This window comes from Elaeis guineensis, chromosome 5 (genome assembly GCF_000442705.2).
Source record: "Elaeis guineensis isolate ETL-2024a chromosome 5, EG11, whole genome shotgun sequence".
Classification (NCBI taxonomy): domain Eukaryota; kingdom Viridiplantae; phylum Streptophyta; class Magnoliopsida; order Arecales; family Arecaceae; genus Elaeis; species Elaeis guineensis.
Window position 1 is genome coordinate 103,410,331 of NC_025997.2, and position 17,340 is coordinate 103,427,670.

The 17,340-nt window shown below is 35.5% G+C and overlaps 1 protein-coding gene across 12 annotated transcripts in view; it reads right to left on the reverse strand.

The window, feature by feature from the left end:
- The window catches only part of LOC105035790 (G-type lectin S-receptor-like serine/threonine-protein kinase B120), a 172,390-nt gene that overhangs the window by 151,425 nt on the left and 3,625 nt on the right, over positions 1-17,340 (reverse strand). For 2 of the 12 annotated variants that reach the window (XM_073258028.1, XM_073258024.1), the window contains exons 2-7: positions 8,704-8,814; positions 8,410-8,624; positions 7,303-7,513; positions 6,909-7,146; positions 6,333-6,483; positions 5,218-6,204 (exon numbers count right to left, since the gene is read on the reverse strand). In XM_073258028.1, the coding sequence (XP_073114129.1) occupies positions 5,896-6,204; positions 6,333-6,483; positions 6,909-7,146; positions 7,303-7,513; positions 8,410-8,624; positions 8,704-8,814 (1,235 nt within the window). In that variant the 3' untranslated portion in view covers positions 5,218-5,895. Of the gene's footprint in view, positions 1-4,916; positions 5,168-5,217; positions 6,205-6,332; positions 6,484-6,908; positions 7,147-7,302; positions 7,514-8,409; positions 8,625-8,703; positions 8,815-11,726; positions 11,882-17,340 lie in introns of those variants that run through there. The other 10 variants (XM_073258027.1, XM_010911491.4, XM_073258025.1 and 7 more) reach the window with 10 other exon arrangements.

The following is a 17,340-nucleotide window of genomic DNA, read 5'->3' on the forward strand; positions in this document are numbered from 1 at the left end:
AGCTAACAACCTAGCTGTCCGGTATCCTTTAATATAAACAACCAGAGCCCTGAGGACCCAAGTAAATCCAATCAAATCTCTCTCAGAGAATCTGTTGCTGCTCTTTTGTTCTCTATCTTTTTGACTTGAGCGTCGGAGGATCCTCGTCAGAGCCACAATGTTCGATTTGAAACTTGTCTTGCAGGTCACTCCAGTGCCAGCACCCCTACAAGAGGATCAGATGTCCGTCTTCCGATCTCGATCGATTTCAGCAGCAACATCAGTCTTGAAATTGGCTCAAGAATCTCGGCCAAGCCCTTCGCGACTGTAAGAAAATTTTTGGGCCAAATCAAGTTTAATCCAAGTCTAATTTGTTTCTAAGTGAAATTCTTTATGCACCGCAGGCGGTGTAGAAAATTCGACATAGAGTGCACCATCTCATTCGATTGGTCTATGTAGTCACTACTTTCCAACGCGTATTTAATGCCTGTAGGTTGACTTTTTCATCATTCAAAATTTTCAAATGAAAAAATCGATCTGTAAGTATTAAATGTATGTTGGAAAGTAATTGGACAAAAATGTCCCTCTAACATTATGATATCTTAGGCCATATTATGACATCATGGGCTATATTATGCCACAAGATGTCATAATTTTTTTCAAAAGATAGGGATATTTTCGTCATATAAAATTTTTAAATGAAAAAGTCAAACTGCAGGGATTAAATGCATATGAAAAAATGATGACTATGTGAACCAATCGGACGAGACAGAACATATCAGGTCAGATTTTCTATGCCATCTGTAGTGCACAAAGAATTTCTCTTGTTTCTAGATACATTCCATTATTCTTTGTAAGGCCCGATCGACTTGACCGGCCTCATGCATGCCACGCACGTGCCCTCTTGCTTTCAATGAATGTCGGGAGTCTTAGGGCATGCCGTATTCAAGCTAAAACCTAGGATCTCGTCTGTTTAAAAAATTCCAATCCCAATTCTTCCCTATCATCGGAGGCCATTGCAACTCATCACCCTTTTCTACCTCTACTCCTCTTGAAAGATTGCTGATTGGACTCACTACACCTACCAGAAATCACAACCAAACCCTTGCCAGAACCCATATAAGGATCCTGACCATCGGGCCGAATTTTCTGGAAATAGCCAAGGGCCCCTATTTATCCCCTACTTGTAGGTGTGAAAACCCATCCTATTTCTTCTTTTCCGATCATCCCCATCATTTTATTGTTCGAGATCAGGAATAATTCTCTGCATCAGCTCATGGCTTTTGCCAAAGCCCAATCCATTGATAAGGGCCGAACCCCTTATTTTCCCAGTCATTTCTTTGTATTTTCAAATGCTGGCTGCCTTGCCACCACAATTGGCCCTTGTCGTCAATACTCCAGTTGTTGAACCCCACCCTGACCACCAAGCCATACTCCTCCTCTTGCTCTTCTTCCTCGTCTTCTTCTTCGTTTCTCTGTTTTCTCTTCCATTTATTTCTCTTTCCTCTCACTTCCTTTCTCCCTCTTCTCAAATCTCTCTCTCTTTAGAGATGATCTGCATCCTCCATTGATTTCAGTAGAGGTCCTGAACTCCCCTAACAACTAGGTAGCCTATTGGTTCCCTACATAGCCCATGTAAGGCATCGTTGGGCTTTACCCTCATTAACTGCTATTTGTTATTTGTTTCCTAGCTTGACTTCTTTTTTGTAGTTTGATTAGACGAAATTACCTTGACCAACCATCTTCAAAAAATTACCTGGTTCAACCTATTCGGATTGTCAAGCACTGTTGCTAGTTGGCCTATCCTTAATCTACCTAGTATGAGGCCACACCCCACTCATTTGTTGAGTTAGTTATTTCACCCAATCTTTACCTATTTAGGCTCCTTAGGGAATTCTGTTTTGCAGAATATTTAAGATGATAACAAAATTAATTATATTTTAATGACATGGAATAAGTGAAGCTGACCCATCTAAGTGATATGAAATTTTAAGCGAGAATAGGTAAGTAATAAACACTTCATCATATTTTCCCTTTAAAATTTGTTAAGAGAAATAATCTTTGGAAAATTAGGATTAGATTATTAAATTTATTTTCTAATCTCTAGTTGTTTGATAGTACGGGGCAAGCTTGTTATTATTATGGTCATAATTATTTTGAAAATATGTTGTACGTTTGATATTCTTATAAAAATAAATTTTAGAAATTTAACTATTTAATCATAAAATTTATTTTATATATATATATATTCTCAGCATGCCTATAATCTAACCTGCCAATGGAGATTATACGTTGGCCTTATTGATTTGTAATTTAAGAAACTAGTTTTGATATCGATTCGTTGGTATTTAGAATAGTGGTTATTGGGCCTGTTATTTTTTGTAAATCATCCATTATCCAAGACATGCCACTAGGATTATGTGACCATTCCTAATATTTTAGATTTATTATTAGTTGTGTAAAGTATACTTTTAAAGAGGAAAGGTCTACTATTTTTGAAATTTGATATTCACAAGTTTTGCCTAATCAATTATTTGCTATAAATTGCATTTGATTGACTATTTGTTAGTATGCTTAGACCCCACTCTGAAATATTTTGTTACTTACTAGGATGATATAGCTCATTATTTTTTCTTTTTTTATTTTTCAAATCCTAAAATATGAATAGTGTGGGACTTGCGGGATATTTGTTTTGATAATGACTATTTGATAGGTTTTCTTTAGATTTTTATTTGGTTTGTATGATAATGACTATTTGGAACATCATAAGAATGATTTGATTTACTTTGGAATATCTGTTTATCAGAATGATTTGATTAGATCTTTATTATTAATTTTTGAGGATTAAAATTATTATTATTGTTTTGAAATTATTTGATAGTTATCTTACATGCTTATATGGTCCACTTGCATGTAGGTAGCATCTATTACACTTGGTTTGAGATATGACATAGTCTTTCATATGTTCAAGCTTAATGAGCTTTAAAATTAAGTTTCAACCAATATTATTTCACGTCAGTCTTTATGCTAATAAGACTCGTATGGACCATTATTTTTAGTTCCGTTCTCAAGCAAAGTATGAGCATCGGCATCCCATTTCTCTGCTCTTGTATAACTATCTTATTTGTAATAAATATGCCCTGCTATGTTCTTTGGGATCATATCCGTCCATTAACATTCTCTCTCTCAAATAATTCACATGCATTGCACATGCTAGATTCCAATTATGTTATAACTCACTTACTTATGGGTTCTCATTAGACATTAATCAGAGATGTTTCATTGTAGGTGAAAGTATCAAGGAAAAAAGAATGACATTCATATTTACATCCATGAAACCCACTGGCTGTTCACCATCTTTCTTCTCCCTCAAGTAAAATGAGATTATTGAATGGTCAGGACAATGCCCCAAAGACATAATTTCATTATCCTATGAATTAACTAATTGAAAGAGAATTATGACTACCACCTTCGCAAATATGCACCAAGTTCATATCATTTCATATCTGCATAATTTGTTATGTCTAATTTGACTAAACTCATCATGGACTATGATTGGAGTTGGAGAGTTATGTGTGGAGAAGATGAAATAAAAGTATGAGACGGGTAGCAAAAAATGATTTTAATTAAAGAAGGAAACTAATTTGAGAAATAATAGATGGTGCAGTATCTTCCTTCCTTTTTTGTTTTTAGATAATAATGATACAAATATCATAAATTAAGAAGAATATCAATTATGGCCAAACTTTTCAAGTCCCAAATATAGAAAGCTCTTTTAGAAAAAGAGCGGTACAGCTGCAAGGATTAGTCCTCTCATGAGGCTTAACCCATGAGTTCTTGGGCTGCTGTGGTTCGTGGTTTTTTTGGAGTATCTGAGCTTGCCTCTCCTCCGAGCAAGGACTTGACCTAGGGGATCTGACTTATTTAGGCTGGGAAGCTCTCGGGCTAGATTTGACCCTTGCCATTTATGCCACAACTGCAAGGTCCACACTCCTGGATTGCTACTCCATCAAATTTGGGCTCGCATCAGAGGTGGCCACACTCATTAGTTGGTCGAGTGGGTTAAGACCAGCCCTCTGGGCCATCGAGTCCATCATTCTATTGTTGACTTGATACATAGCTAATCTAACAGCTATGCATTCTGAATTTTCCATGGTCTATGCTGCACGTATTTGAGAAGACAATTTTTGTTCATTATTCATGATGTATCTCTAGCTAGATTCTACTCTAAGGCCCCAACACTAGGAGCATGCTGGAACTCCCCTTGTTCCACAATAAAGAATATATCTGGATGAATTGATGCACCAACATTATGAAGCAAACCAATCGTAGGGTTTTCATAGATGAATTGTTACTAAAAAACAGAGTTAAGACCCTTAATTGATTGTCCAGGTTTCAATGGTTTGGTAAGATCGATCCACACATAAACGTGGGCTTAACAATGGTTGTCCGACTGCAACTGTAATATGTTAGATCACCAATTTCCTTCAATATTCTACTAGAAGCAAGGGTAATATCATCCATATCAGGGCTGATCTAATGGCTCCTTCCTTGGGGAAGAAGTCTATTCTCCATTGTTCAAGGATAGGAGTTGGGCGGATATGATCCATAGGCCCTTTGACATCAATGTGTCCCTCTCAGCTTCCGTTTAAAAACAAAATATATAGTAATTCTCTACCATGGCAAAGGAGCCAACCCTTCTCCTTGAGTTCCTTGTTGATCAAGTCTAAGGGGATTCAACCGCCTCATTTTCCCACTTTAGGTGCTCCTCCCTCAATTCCTTCTCTAGCTACATGAGCACGTCGAAGAAGTGGTCTTGTAAAGCAGCAATTTCCTCCTATGTTATATTTTGGTCTTGCCCGCTTTTTCTTGGTTCGTGTTGCACTGCCACCAATGGAGACAAGGGACCTTTGCCACCCTACACAGATTTCATGATATACCATAATGCAGTGAGAACAATCTTTAATGAGTTAAGATGATCATTCACTACATCTGCAATCTTTTTCTAAGTAGTATCGCCCCTCTCCTCCAAACCATAACACTGACATCCTCTTGAGGTCCCTTTCTTGCCTCACCGTGCATCGAGAACACCTCCTTATCTTATAATCAGAGGATGATTTGACCTCTAGATGTCACAAATCTGCCATTTTCCACTGCATAGTAACTCCCTCTTAAGTTTTAGAACTAACTGAACAAGCAACCATATTATAGAGTATTTATTAGTAACAAGGATATACATTTTCCATCCAAAGGAACAACATGTCCTACATCTATATCAATAGCATAGAATAAGCATTCAAAAACTATACATCATCATGTCGCTATAAGCTTATATGATTCTGTTTGAGTATGAAACTTAACCACTACTATGATTGTTGTGAACCAATATCTTTTCTTTATGATTGTGCAGAATTATAATAGGATGTAATAAGATGCACAGGATTGAATAAAAATATGCTGACTAACTTCTCAACTGAAATGTGCTCTCCTGTTATTACCACATCTCTTCTCCATTCCTCAGTCAGATATCTTCAAAAATAACCCAAAGATGCCCACTGCAGAACAACCTCACAGTACTACTTTCATCAAAATAAACTCAAAATTCTTCCACTTCTTGATTTTCTTTAACTTTGTAGACCAATAAGCTTCTATAGCAGATCAATAAAATCTTGAAAAGTGCTCCATTCACAAAATGTCAATATGAGTTTTCATATTTAGAAAGCTGCAATCCTAGAATGAATGACAAGGGTGGGCAACTAACCTATCAATTTGATAGAATGCAATGCTGTTAGTCTCATATAATATCTACATTGTAAGAAGAAAAATAGAAAGATGAATAGGACTATAAATCACTAGAAACAATGACAACAATTTCTCATGAAAACAACAACGTTACCTTAGAGAATCCTTAAGCTTCTACCGTCCCTCTGCCATGGTATTGGTTAAGTTATTTGCAGAAAATATCTCAATATTCTGCATCCGGGCATCACATTCATCTAGCTTTCTCCCTATAGTAAAAGTGGGCTGTCTAGGTATAAGATTTATTGTTGTTTCATTCTCTAGCATGGAAACAACAGATGACATGGTTGGCCGATCATTTGAGTGGTCCTGCACACACAAAAGCCCAACAAGTATGCATCTGAGCACTTCATCAGGCGAACACGACTCGAGTAAAGATATGTCTATAACATCCTTTGCCCTGCCTTCCTTCCATAGTTCCCATGCCTGAAACATTTCAAATTAAGGATCAATTTGAAATCTGGTCATTGAACATCAATAAACATAAAGTCACCATTTCGTTCAGAAAGGAACATAGGATCTTGAGGGAGAGACATAAAAGTACTTTCACTTACATAAGCTAGCAAACCTGGAGAATCCATAGTGAGATGAAAGCTACTATTTCGTGAACTGCTCACAATCTCCAAGATCAATACCCCAAAGCTATAGACATCTGATTTCACAGAAAAGAGCCCTCCCATTCCATATTCAGGAGACATATAACCACTGGATTACATAAATGAATAGATTTAATAAGAAACTGAATTCATAGGAGTCTTACAACTGATACTTGCCCAAGAATTTGTAAATATTTGTTGTAAGAATTGGTGACTTGGTATACAAGACTCCCACCATTGTGGGGCCTAGAGATATAAGATGTGCAGCCTTACCTTTGTGCATAAAAAAGCTGTTTCCATGCTTTGAACCCATGGCTAATAGCCAGAGTGGAGCAACTTGTAGATATTAGCTCCTTAATGAATTTGAAGATTTTCAAAAAAAAAACAAAGGAAAATGAAATTTGATTGGCCACCCACCTTTTACATCAAAAATGGGGGGATGGGGGATCTATTTGTAGGTTACCTATGCAACAGATCTGTTCATTATATTCATACAGAAATTTAAAAAAGCACATGAGGGCCTCCAATACTCACTATGTTCCAACAATGCGATTAGTATTTACTTCATTCTGGTCACCACCAAAGATTCTTGCCATGCCAAAGTCAGAAATCTTTGGGTTCATATCTTGATCAAGCAAAATGTTGGCAGCTTTAAGATCTCGATGAATTATTCTTAATCTTGAATCTTGGTGAAGATATAGGAGCCCTCGAGCAATTCCTTTAATTATGCTAAAGCGCCTTTGCCAGTCTAATAGGTGTTTCTTTGCTGGATCTATAAAGAAAAATATATTTTAGATTTTATTAATAAAATTTCAAGCTTTTAATATATGCCTAATGGTAAGATATATTCCAGTGAAAGATAAAGAAACATGTAGTATAGATTCCTAGCTAGATATTAAACATATAACGAAAATGAAAAGGAACAAACCAAAGAGAAAGGCATCCAAGCTTTTATTAGGCATATACTCATAGATCAATAGCCTTTCTTCTCCTTGAATGCAGCAACCGAGAAGTCTAACCAAATTTCTGTGCTGTAATTTGGCAATCAATGAAACCTCATTTTTGAATTCCTCTAACCCTTGCCCAGAATTCCTGCTAAGCCTTTTAATAGCAATCTCTTGCCCCCTAGGCAGCTTACCCTAAAAGAAAGCATACCATTTAATATGTCATTGAGTGCTTTACTAATTTAAATGTGAAGGAGAAAAAGATTCTGCTAACTTATGAGTATCGAAGACTACATTTCGGTAAAATGTTTATTATTTCCTCGTTTGTCTTCCTTTTCCTTTCTTCACAGCATTATTCTATTACAAATATATAAATTATATGGTGGTAGAAGAGGCACTCTAAGAAGCTATGATTAAGATGCTAACAAATAAAAAGAAATAAGTAAATAAAAATAATAAATAAAACTAAAAGTATTTCTAAGGTTTCATGCATCATTAAAAACTAACAATCTTGCTTGCTAACACCTTAGATAAAAGATACAAATGTGACTTTACATTAAAATAGAAAATGTCAACTCCTATTCAGGACTATACATCTACATCTGCTACATGTAAAAAATGCAAACGAGCTGTACTAAACCTGCACACTTGTGGTAGTGAATGTTTTTACAAGCAATGTAGAACACCATTTCAATTTTGATGCATGGCCTCCCTGGACTCGATACAGGAACTATATGTATATCTATGCAAGCATGGAGTCAAGAAATGCATCCATTTTCAGATATAAAATTCCACCACCCTTGATGCTGCTATCTGACAATAAATTTGTTCTTGCCAGTTAATTAGTATACATGAGCACATAACACAAAGGCACATATATACACGATGAGCACAATATCTGTAGCAGATCCTCCAATTCTCGGACCATAAACAATGCAAAAGGAGATGATGGAGCATTAACCTCAAATTCTCACTTTTTCAAGGAGAAAAGGCCATAAGATGCATCAAACATCAAATACATATTTCATTTAACAAAAGGGCATTTGTATACAAAATCTGGTGTACTGCTATAGCCTAATTCAGTCTTTTACCTTGTAAACCTTGCCAAATCCTCCTTGTCCAAGCTTATGCGAATCAGAGAAATTATTTGTGGCAACTGCTATGCTTTCGAAATTTATTAGTGGAAGTCTAGGGCCATGACCAGGCTTACCATATCCACTAGAAATTGACAAGTCCTTGGGAAAATCTGTACTCAAACTCAGGTCATCAAGTGGCCACCCTTTATCCTTTCCATCCTTCCATATCCCTGCTTGGGGCACAGACTAATTAATGACTGCAATAAGGTCAGCTAACAAATGGGCAACAAGTATTTTATTGTGTATTACCTCTTATTTTATCTCTAAAATTCCATGCCAGGTAAGTTAAAATGGTCAAAAGAATTGCTCCAGAGAGAAGTACTGCTACAATGATAATTATCCTTTTATTTCTCTTACTGCCTGTAGGTTGAGAAAAAATTTTAGAAACATAATATTGCAATATATTCAAAAATTTAGTCAACATCCAAATGCAAAAAAAAAAAAACAAAAAAACAAGAAAACTGCTCCAGAAACAGGTGCTACAATAACTATAGTCCTTAAATTTCTGCCTGTAGGAGGTAACAACTTTAGAAATGTAATGAAGTAAATATGAAAGTTTATCATCCCAATCAAGCTAACGAGTGTCCTACTTTACACCATCCTTTTAAAACTTTTAAGAAAATAATCTGAAGGGTATGATTAGATGAAAGAGTAAATCATTATTGAATATAATGGTCTAGATCTAGAAACAAATAACAATATAATCAAGAATTCACCAGGGTTGAGCTGCATTGGTGAAAAGCTCAATAAAATGAAACAAATGCTAAAGCTAAGTTATTACATATGAAGAAGATAGCACAAACATAGCAAGGACTGCTTAAGCAAAGTTTCCATTAGTTCTATCTAAAATTTCAACAAGTTTTTTTTTTTCTTTTTTAATTTTTGAGTGAAAAGAAGGGCCAAAGCCCACCTATTTTTTAAAAAAAATGAAAGAATTACAACTTCCTGCCTCTTCAAAATAAGAAGCAGAAGTTAAGCAGCTACTGCATAATGGTTACATATTTTGTCAACATTCTGGATCATACTATATATGCAGCAAACTTATGGTCTTACTATATATGCAGCAAACTCATGGTCTCCGATAAAATACCACAATTTATCTCCAAAGACCAACGGTTATCCTAGTACGTAGGATGCCGATAAATTCAAATAAAGTAATTCATGACTAGGAAAATTAGTTGAAAAGAAACACGTCCTTGGCAAGCAGCATGAAAGGCTAAACAATAAGTTAATTTAGCTTCTATTAAATAAATTTATTTTACATATGGATAAATTTTTCTTGTTTACATCAAGCATTGAGGAGATGAGTATACCAGCCCATACTAGCAAGTATGTAATGTATGAATCATGAGTCAGCCATGGCTCCTCCCACCACTGGTTCGTACGCAAACCAAACTGTTCCATGTTAAATGGGCATCAACGCCCATAGTTTAGTACACCATTTTATTCCTCCGCCCCTGGCCACAGGACCAATACGAGTACTGCCACCATTATTGAGACCCTTGATTTAGACCAACTCTCTTTATGCTTATCACGAGAAAATGATCAAAAAGTGATCACTAGCCACATTTGCAACCGTGATCAACGAAGCACTTTCCGGTACAAACTATTCACTAAAAACTCATTTGATTTATAAAAAAAAAAAATTTTAAAAATAAAATTATGATATATTTGATTGATCATAGAAAAATAATTTGTTATAGAGTAGCTTATACTTGATTGAAAATTTATTTTTCTGATAAAATTATATAAAATACCTATTATACTCTTAATAGATATAAGACCATACATTTTTACTCCTAAATTTTATATAAGTAATAATATTATATTTATATTAATATAAATATAATATTAATATATAATATAATATTAGAACATAATAATTTATTATATTAATCTAATATTAATATTTTAATATAATAAATTTATTAATATATATAAATATAATATTATATTACTATTTATATTAATATATTAATATAAATATTATATTATATTCATATAAATATTAAGATAATATTAATATAATATTATATTATTATTCAGTATTTTATCCTAGCCATCCATTGATATTTTGTAAAATCTTAATCAAAAATCCTAAAAAACTATTTTTGAAAAGAAAAAAATACCATCAATTTTTATCTCATGAAAAATATCAAAATCTACCTCCCCCATGGATTTTCACTTTTCATGAAATATGGAAAGTATTTTCTTATGAAAAGAGATTTTTTTCTCTCTCTCCTCTTAAAACTCCAATCAAATAAGAGGTCTCCTCTCTACTTTTCGGAAAGTATCTCTTCCTCCCTCTACTTCCCATGAACCAAATGAATTCTAAGGGAACCAAATTTCTAATGGGTGGAGGTTAACTACGATGGTGTATCAGGTGGAACAGATAAAATCATAATAATTGATATTAAAGTAAAAAACTAGTTAATAACCAAAACAATTTTTTTTCCCATGTTGTGAAGAATGAAGAAGTGGCATTTGCTTAGGAGAGAGGTGCCAATGTGCTTAGGGAAACTAAAAAGCTTGATAATCCTTCGACACAAGGGTCAAGAGTTGTGCTCGGGTCATACTATCTGTGTAGGACAGTTGGCTTTTGAGGCTTAGGTGTAAGAGCTAGAAGTGCTCGAGCCATCTTGCTTATATAGGTTAATTAGTCATTGAGGTTTTTAGGCTTGGGAGTTTGAAGTGCTTCGGTCGTTCAACCTAATGAGGCCGCTTAGATGCCGAGGCTTTCGACATGAGGGCTAGTGTGCTTGGGTTGTTTGACCTAAGAAGGCTAATCATCCCAAGACTTTCAGCATAAGGGCCAAGGTGCTTGGACCGCCCCATCTATATAGGTCAATAGGTCACTAACTAAGAATTATGTGTATAGCTTGAAGTACCCGAACCGTTTCACCAGTATAGGTTAGGTGCTCATCAAGGCTTTTGATGCAGGGGTCGATATCTTGAAGTTGTTGGGGTTAGATGTCAACATCACATAATGACAGGTATGGATGCAGAAATTTTAAAAATTTTAAATCAGAGTAAGATTTCAGCAGAATAAAAATTTTAGATCTAAATTTTCAACATCGTTCTAGGACAATCATTCAGTATAATTTTTAATTGTTATGCTAGAACAACCTCATATTAAAATGATTTAAAAATTCAGATCAATAATTAGATTTAATCTAATTAGCATGCATAAAGAGATCACATCTCAAATAAAACACCAGGCATTAACATTAAATACAAGATTAAAGATTTAAAAGAGAATCTGAATTTCATACCTTTGCACGGGTAGATCTTTACCATGATCCGATGGTCCGTGGATGTCTTTAAGGTCCCATCGTAGCCTCATAAGTGTCCAACCTCTATATATATTTATCGAGGCTGATCTGATCAGAAGGTCTCGATTTCACAGGGATGTTAGCTCTCTTGCAGAGATCACTTTCTGGATTATCGAATCTGTTTGATCTTTTAATTCTCTTCTCAAAAAAATCAAATAGATCTGCGGGAGAAGAAAGAAATTAGATCTAATCTGATTTTTTTCTTCCTATTTCTCTTCTCAAGAGAATAGGATGAAGATCTGGAGAAGACAAGAGATCAAATCTCTTTTTTCTCTTTTGTTTGTCCAACTCTTGAACAACTCTTGAGGAGATGGAGACAAGTAAAACACATCCACCTCTTGGACACAAGAGATCAAAGGAGATGTCCAACTCTTGGACACTAGGATAAGGGAGGGAGAAAGAGATGGTTACCCAGAAACAACCAACACTTGGTTGTTAAAAAGAAAAAAGAGGGAGGAGGTGTCACCAAGAAAAATCCATGCCCATCTTTTCCTCTTGTGCGTGCTCCCTTGTTTTCTCTCATGATCCAATGCCTATCTTAATGCCCCCACCCCTTTTCTCTATCTTATCTCACACCCAAGATCATCTTATCACTTAAGGAGGAGGCGCCCTTCTTATCTCTATTTAAACTTAGGGTTTGTTAGGATAAGTTTTAGTTGGAGAAGGACTCTTCTCCTTGTTGCCGGCCCACGTACACCTTTCTCTCCTAGAATGTAGGCACCAAAATTCTTTGAGAATTCACGTACAAATCTTCTAGGGGCATGAAGGCCTTGGGCATGGGGCTTACTAAGACTTGGTCAAAGTTGGTTGAAAACCAAATCAAAGTTGGAGTCCATGTGGGTTTTGGTTTCAATATAAGTCAAGTACTTATTAAGCCTAATCCTATTAAACTCATAAAACCCAGTCTGAGTCAAACTTAAATCATATCTAATCAAATTAAATCTAATTTAATTTGACAAAGATCCAATTTAATATTAGACTAAATTAAATAATATTACAATAATTATAATTTAGTCCTTCTATAACTTTCTAACTCTTAGCAAGTTCTTATGTAATTTTTATATTTAAATTCAATCATCAATCAAATTGATAATAGAGATGACTTATGATTTATGATTCAAAATCATGATTCAATAGTCTGATCAGTCAAGACCTTTTTATTGACCATCAAAATAATTTTTATTGATCCCACAATCTATCAGTGACATCTAGCAGCATGTAGTGGTAATTCAGCAAATCAAAAGAATGAACCTCTAGGTGTAGTTATCATGCAATTTAATTCTTCTATCATGAGTTTCGATAAGACGGAGGTTATGAAAAACTCGTCAAATTCCATCATCTGTCATATATAAGATTTATTCGACTTTAGTTCATTTGTGAATTTATTGAAAACTTTTTTCTATCATTCACCCTATCCTAGCTAAGGTTTTTCGAACTGAATCTCATAAATCATATAGGACTATTTCTTAACTACTAAAATCGATAGATCTCATCTAGGTATATATTCTATTTCTACAATAATTCTATTACAGCCAACATATACCTCAAGGCTCTGTATGGTTAGGAGATCGAGTTATGGTGCAGCCAAATTTCAGTAACTTTATTGTAAATAGCCAAGGCACCGTGGGTCTAAGAACTAATCATACTACTACAGCATCGAGAAAATCACTGACGAGTGAGTAGACTTCTAAGTGACTTTTTATTTTGATCATGCTAGATACCTTTATTCTCTAATAAGCACCTGCACTCTCGCTTTAGTGTCCCCATACTATAGACTTGAGACTCGTCTATCCTAAGAAAAGTGATCCATGTACCAATCTTACAGATTAATCACTATCCCCATGATGATCCTTTCGATTAGAAGTAATTTAAAAATTAACTATCAATAATACATGCCTCAAATTTTTAACTCTTGAGAATATGTGTCATCATCTTATTAATTCTCTGGATGATTCATGGATAAATACACTATATAAATAAAATTAACTGTCCTAATTAATTTGATCAAGTATAAAATTATGTCTTAGAAAGAATTAATATATTGGCCTGATTGGCTTCTAAGGCATATATCTAACAGTTGGATGGCTCATCTTGTTAGCACTAAAAAGTGTCTATTGGTGGCCATTATGAGACATGCTCAACCTTTGTTTGGCTTTTGAATCATTTTTTTGATCTAAAACACTGGAAAGAAATTCTTACAAGAAGAAAAGAGCTTTAATTAAAAGGCTAGATTTACATGAATTTCACGATACATCTTACTGATAATAGGGCTGAAGGTTGACTAAATTTCATGCTCGAAGCTTGGGAGTCCCATCCAAATGTTCCAAGCTATAAGTGTCTGGGTGTACAACTTAGAAACTCGATATGATCCTTCCTAATTGGCTACAAGCTTTCTACGTTTCATCAGTTGGGTCACCTTTGCCTTCTTGAGCACGAGATCTCCTGGTTGGAAGAATTTGACTTTTACTTGGGAGTTGTAATACCGAGTTACTCATTGCTGAAAGGCTGCCATCTAAATTTGAGCTTATTCTTTGGTTTCTTTGAGGAGATCTAGGTTGGCTTGGAGGTCTTCAAAATTCTTTTGCTCAGTGGAGGAGTTCATCCAATAAGAAAGTTGGCCTCTCTCCAAGGGGATTACCTCTTCAGTGCCAAAAGAAAGGTTGAAGAGTGCTTCCCCTATAGGAGCTTGGTGGGTGGTCTGGTAAGCCCAGAGGGACTCATCATTCCTTTACTTCATGGTACAGAGGGTGTTGGATGCCCTCCGCTGCTTCTTACTGCTCTTAACTTGAGCAGCAAAGATCCTTGCAAACTCCTTAAAGGAGTGGATGGAGTTTAGTTGAAGGTTATTTTCTACATTAGGGCGGCCTTCCCAAGAGTTAAGGGAAAGGCCTTGCACATCACCAAGTTAGTGGCCCCCTTCAACATCATGAGAGCCCTATAGCTTTCTAGATAATCATAGGGATTGATGATGCCGTCATAGATCTCTAACCCTGACATCTTGAATTAAGGGGAAAAATGAAGGCTTGGTGGAGAACTTCGGATTGTTTCTTGGAGCTGGTTGATGCTATCATAATACCTCAAGGTATTGGTCTACCTATTGCAACTTTCGGTCAAGGTCGTCCCTCCTTGCGGAAGCTTCTTCAGGTTAGTCGGCTGAATACTTGTTAACAATAGAGTCTTGCAAAGAAGAGGAAGAAGAGCTGGAGGGTGAATACTCTTCACCTTGTCCCGAGCTCTATGGATGAGAGTTATGGCTACGAGGCATCTTCTTCGAACTCTAAGGACTAGGATTGGAGCAGTGAGAGGCTCACTTTAGGCTCTGATGAGATGATTGGTATCCATGGGGAGCTCTCTCAAAGTTAAGGAAGCAAGAGTGATGACTGCACTTCAGACTCTATAGAGGAGGTGGAAGGCTTGGATGTGCTAGGCTCTATGGTCACCCAGTATATAAGTCTCTCTTTACTGCTAGTGCTAATATTGGTGGAGAGCCACCTACTGTAGGCCTTGGACCATTATGGCCAATGCCCAGATTTACTGTAGGTATGATTTGGAATTGGTTAGTAGTGACCGTCATGGCTGTCTACACCTTTGGTGGAGACAAAGCCACCCGAGAGCTCTGTACAGAGCCATTGGACTCTAAAGGCACATTAGGGTGAACAACGGATGATGCCGCTTATGCCTTCTAGGATGTCATGGTGGTCACCATCACACGAAACTTCCAATGATGGGATCAAGCCCCTTCCTCAAGCATCAATTTGTTGCCATTGAGGATTAGTTTGATTTAGGATGATAAGTTGATTGGTGAGTTGGAGAGTTGGATAAGGTGGTCAAAGGAACCAGGCAGTTGGCCAAAGTTCTCGAAGTGATTGATAGTGGCTAGATTTTCGCTTCAACACCTAGATCATCTCTGAAACACCACAAATAAAAGTCCACTTGTCATATTATTTCTAGTAAGGACAACCTCCGATGCTTAAGTCAAATCATCTCAGGATAACAATGAAGATTTCAAGTGAAAGACGAAGATAAAGAGAGTCAAAGTCAGTGTCACTATTACAAAAAGGGACTACGGCAGCACTTATATGATAGTGGTTTCTAAAATCACTATCATAAAATCTACGGTAGCAGTTACGGATAATCGCTATCGTAGGTGGACCTACGGCAGTAGTTACTATAACTGCTGTTGTAGGTCCAACAGGTAAGACCTACGGCAGCAGTTATTTGTAACCACTGCTATAGGCATCACCTATGGTAGTGGTTACGGATAACCACTGCTGTAGGTTAGACCTACAGTAGCGGTTACAAATAACCACTGCCGTAGATTATACCTACCACAGCGGTTATAAAAAATCGCTGCTGTAGGTCCAATCTATGGTAGCGGTTGATGATAATCACTGCCATAGGTAGAGATATGATAGCGGTTATAGCTAATCGTTGTCATAAATATGATATGATAGCGGTTAGTAAATCACTATCATAGACCTATAGCAGCGGTTATTATGCAACCGCTGCTATAGAGGTAAAATATAATTTTTTTTCTATTTTTCTCTGAATATGATATAATTTTAAAATTTAAAATTCATCTTCACTATTTATTATCTAAATAATTATCATTAGAGTATTGTCATAAAAGACCGCCTCAATCTGACAGCCCTAGATATGTCGATCATTAAATTTGATTTCGACGACCATGAATGGTCGCATGATGATCTGATAGATAGAGACCATCGATGGATCCAAAAACTTACAATAATGATCTCGATGATATTTATATTATACTATCAAAATTTTACTTCAATTGGACATCATTATCATGATTAATTTAGTACGGGATGATTTGGATCGTTAAATAAAAAATGAGTGATGAAAATGCCAAATGGCATCCGATTATCAGATAATTTTTTAGATAAATAGTTTTTGCTACTACTTTGATCATTTGTATGGTAATGATCATAAAATTCAAATTATGCAGATATGAATGATTTAAAACTATATGTCACTTGCTACTCATTCTTAAATTCTTTAAGTAATTGTACTTGTGCTTTTGAAGATGTGCTCAAGTAGATTCCAACATATATGTATGGTTTGAATTTTATGATCATCACCATATAAATGATTAAAATATTAATAAAGATCATTTATCCAAAAAATTACCTCAATCGGACGTTGATTGGCTTCTGATCATTCATTTTTCATTTAACGGTCAAAATAATTTCATGCTAAATTGACCATGCTAATAATGTTCGATTGAAATAAAATCTTAATAGTATGCTACAAATATCATTGAAATAATCTTTGTAAATTATTGGACCCATCGGTAGTCTCTATCTATCAGATCATTGCATGATCATTCATGACCGTCGAAATCAAATTTTAATGATCGAGATATTTAGGGCTGTCAGATCGAGATGATTTTTTATGATGATACTCTAACAATAATTATTTAGATAATAAAAGGTGAAGATAAATTTTAAATTTTAAAATTATATCATATTTAAAAAAAATAAAAAAAATTATATTCTACCTCTATAGCAGCGGTTGTGTAATAACCGCTGCT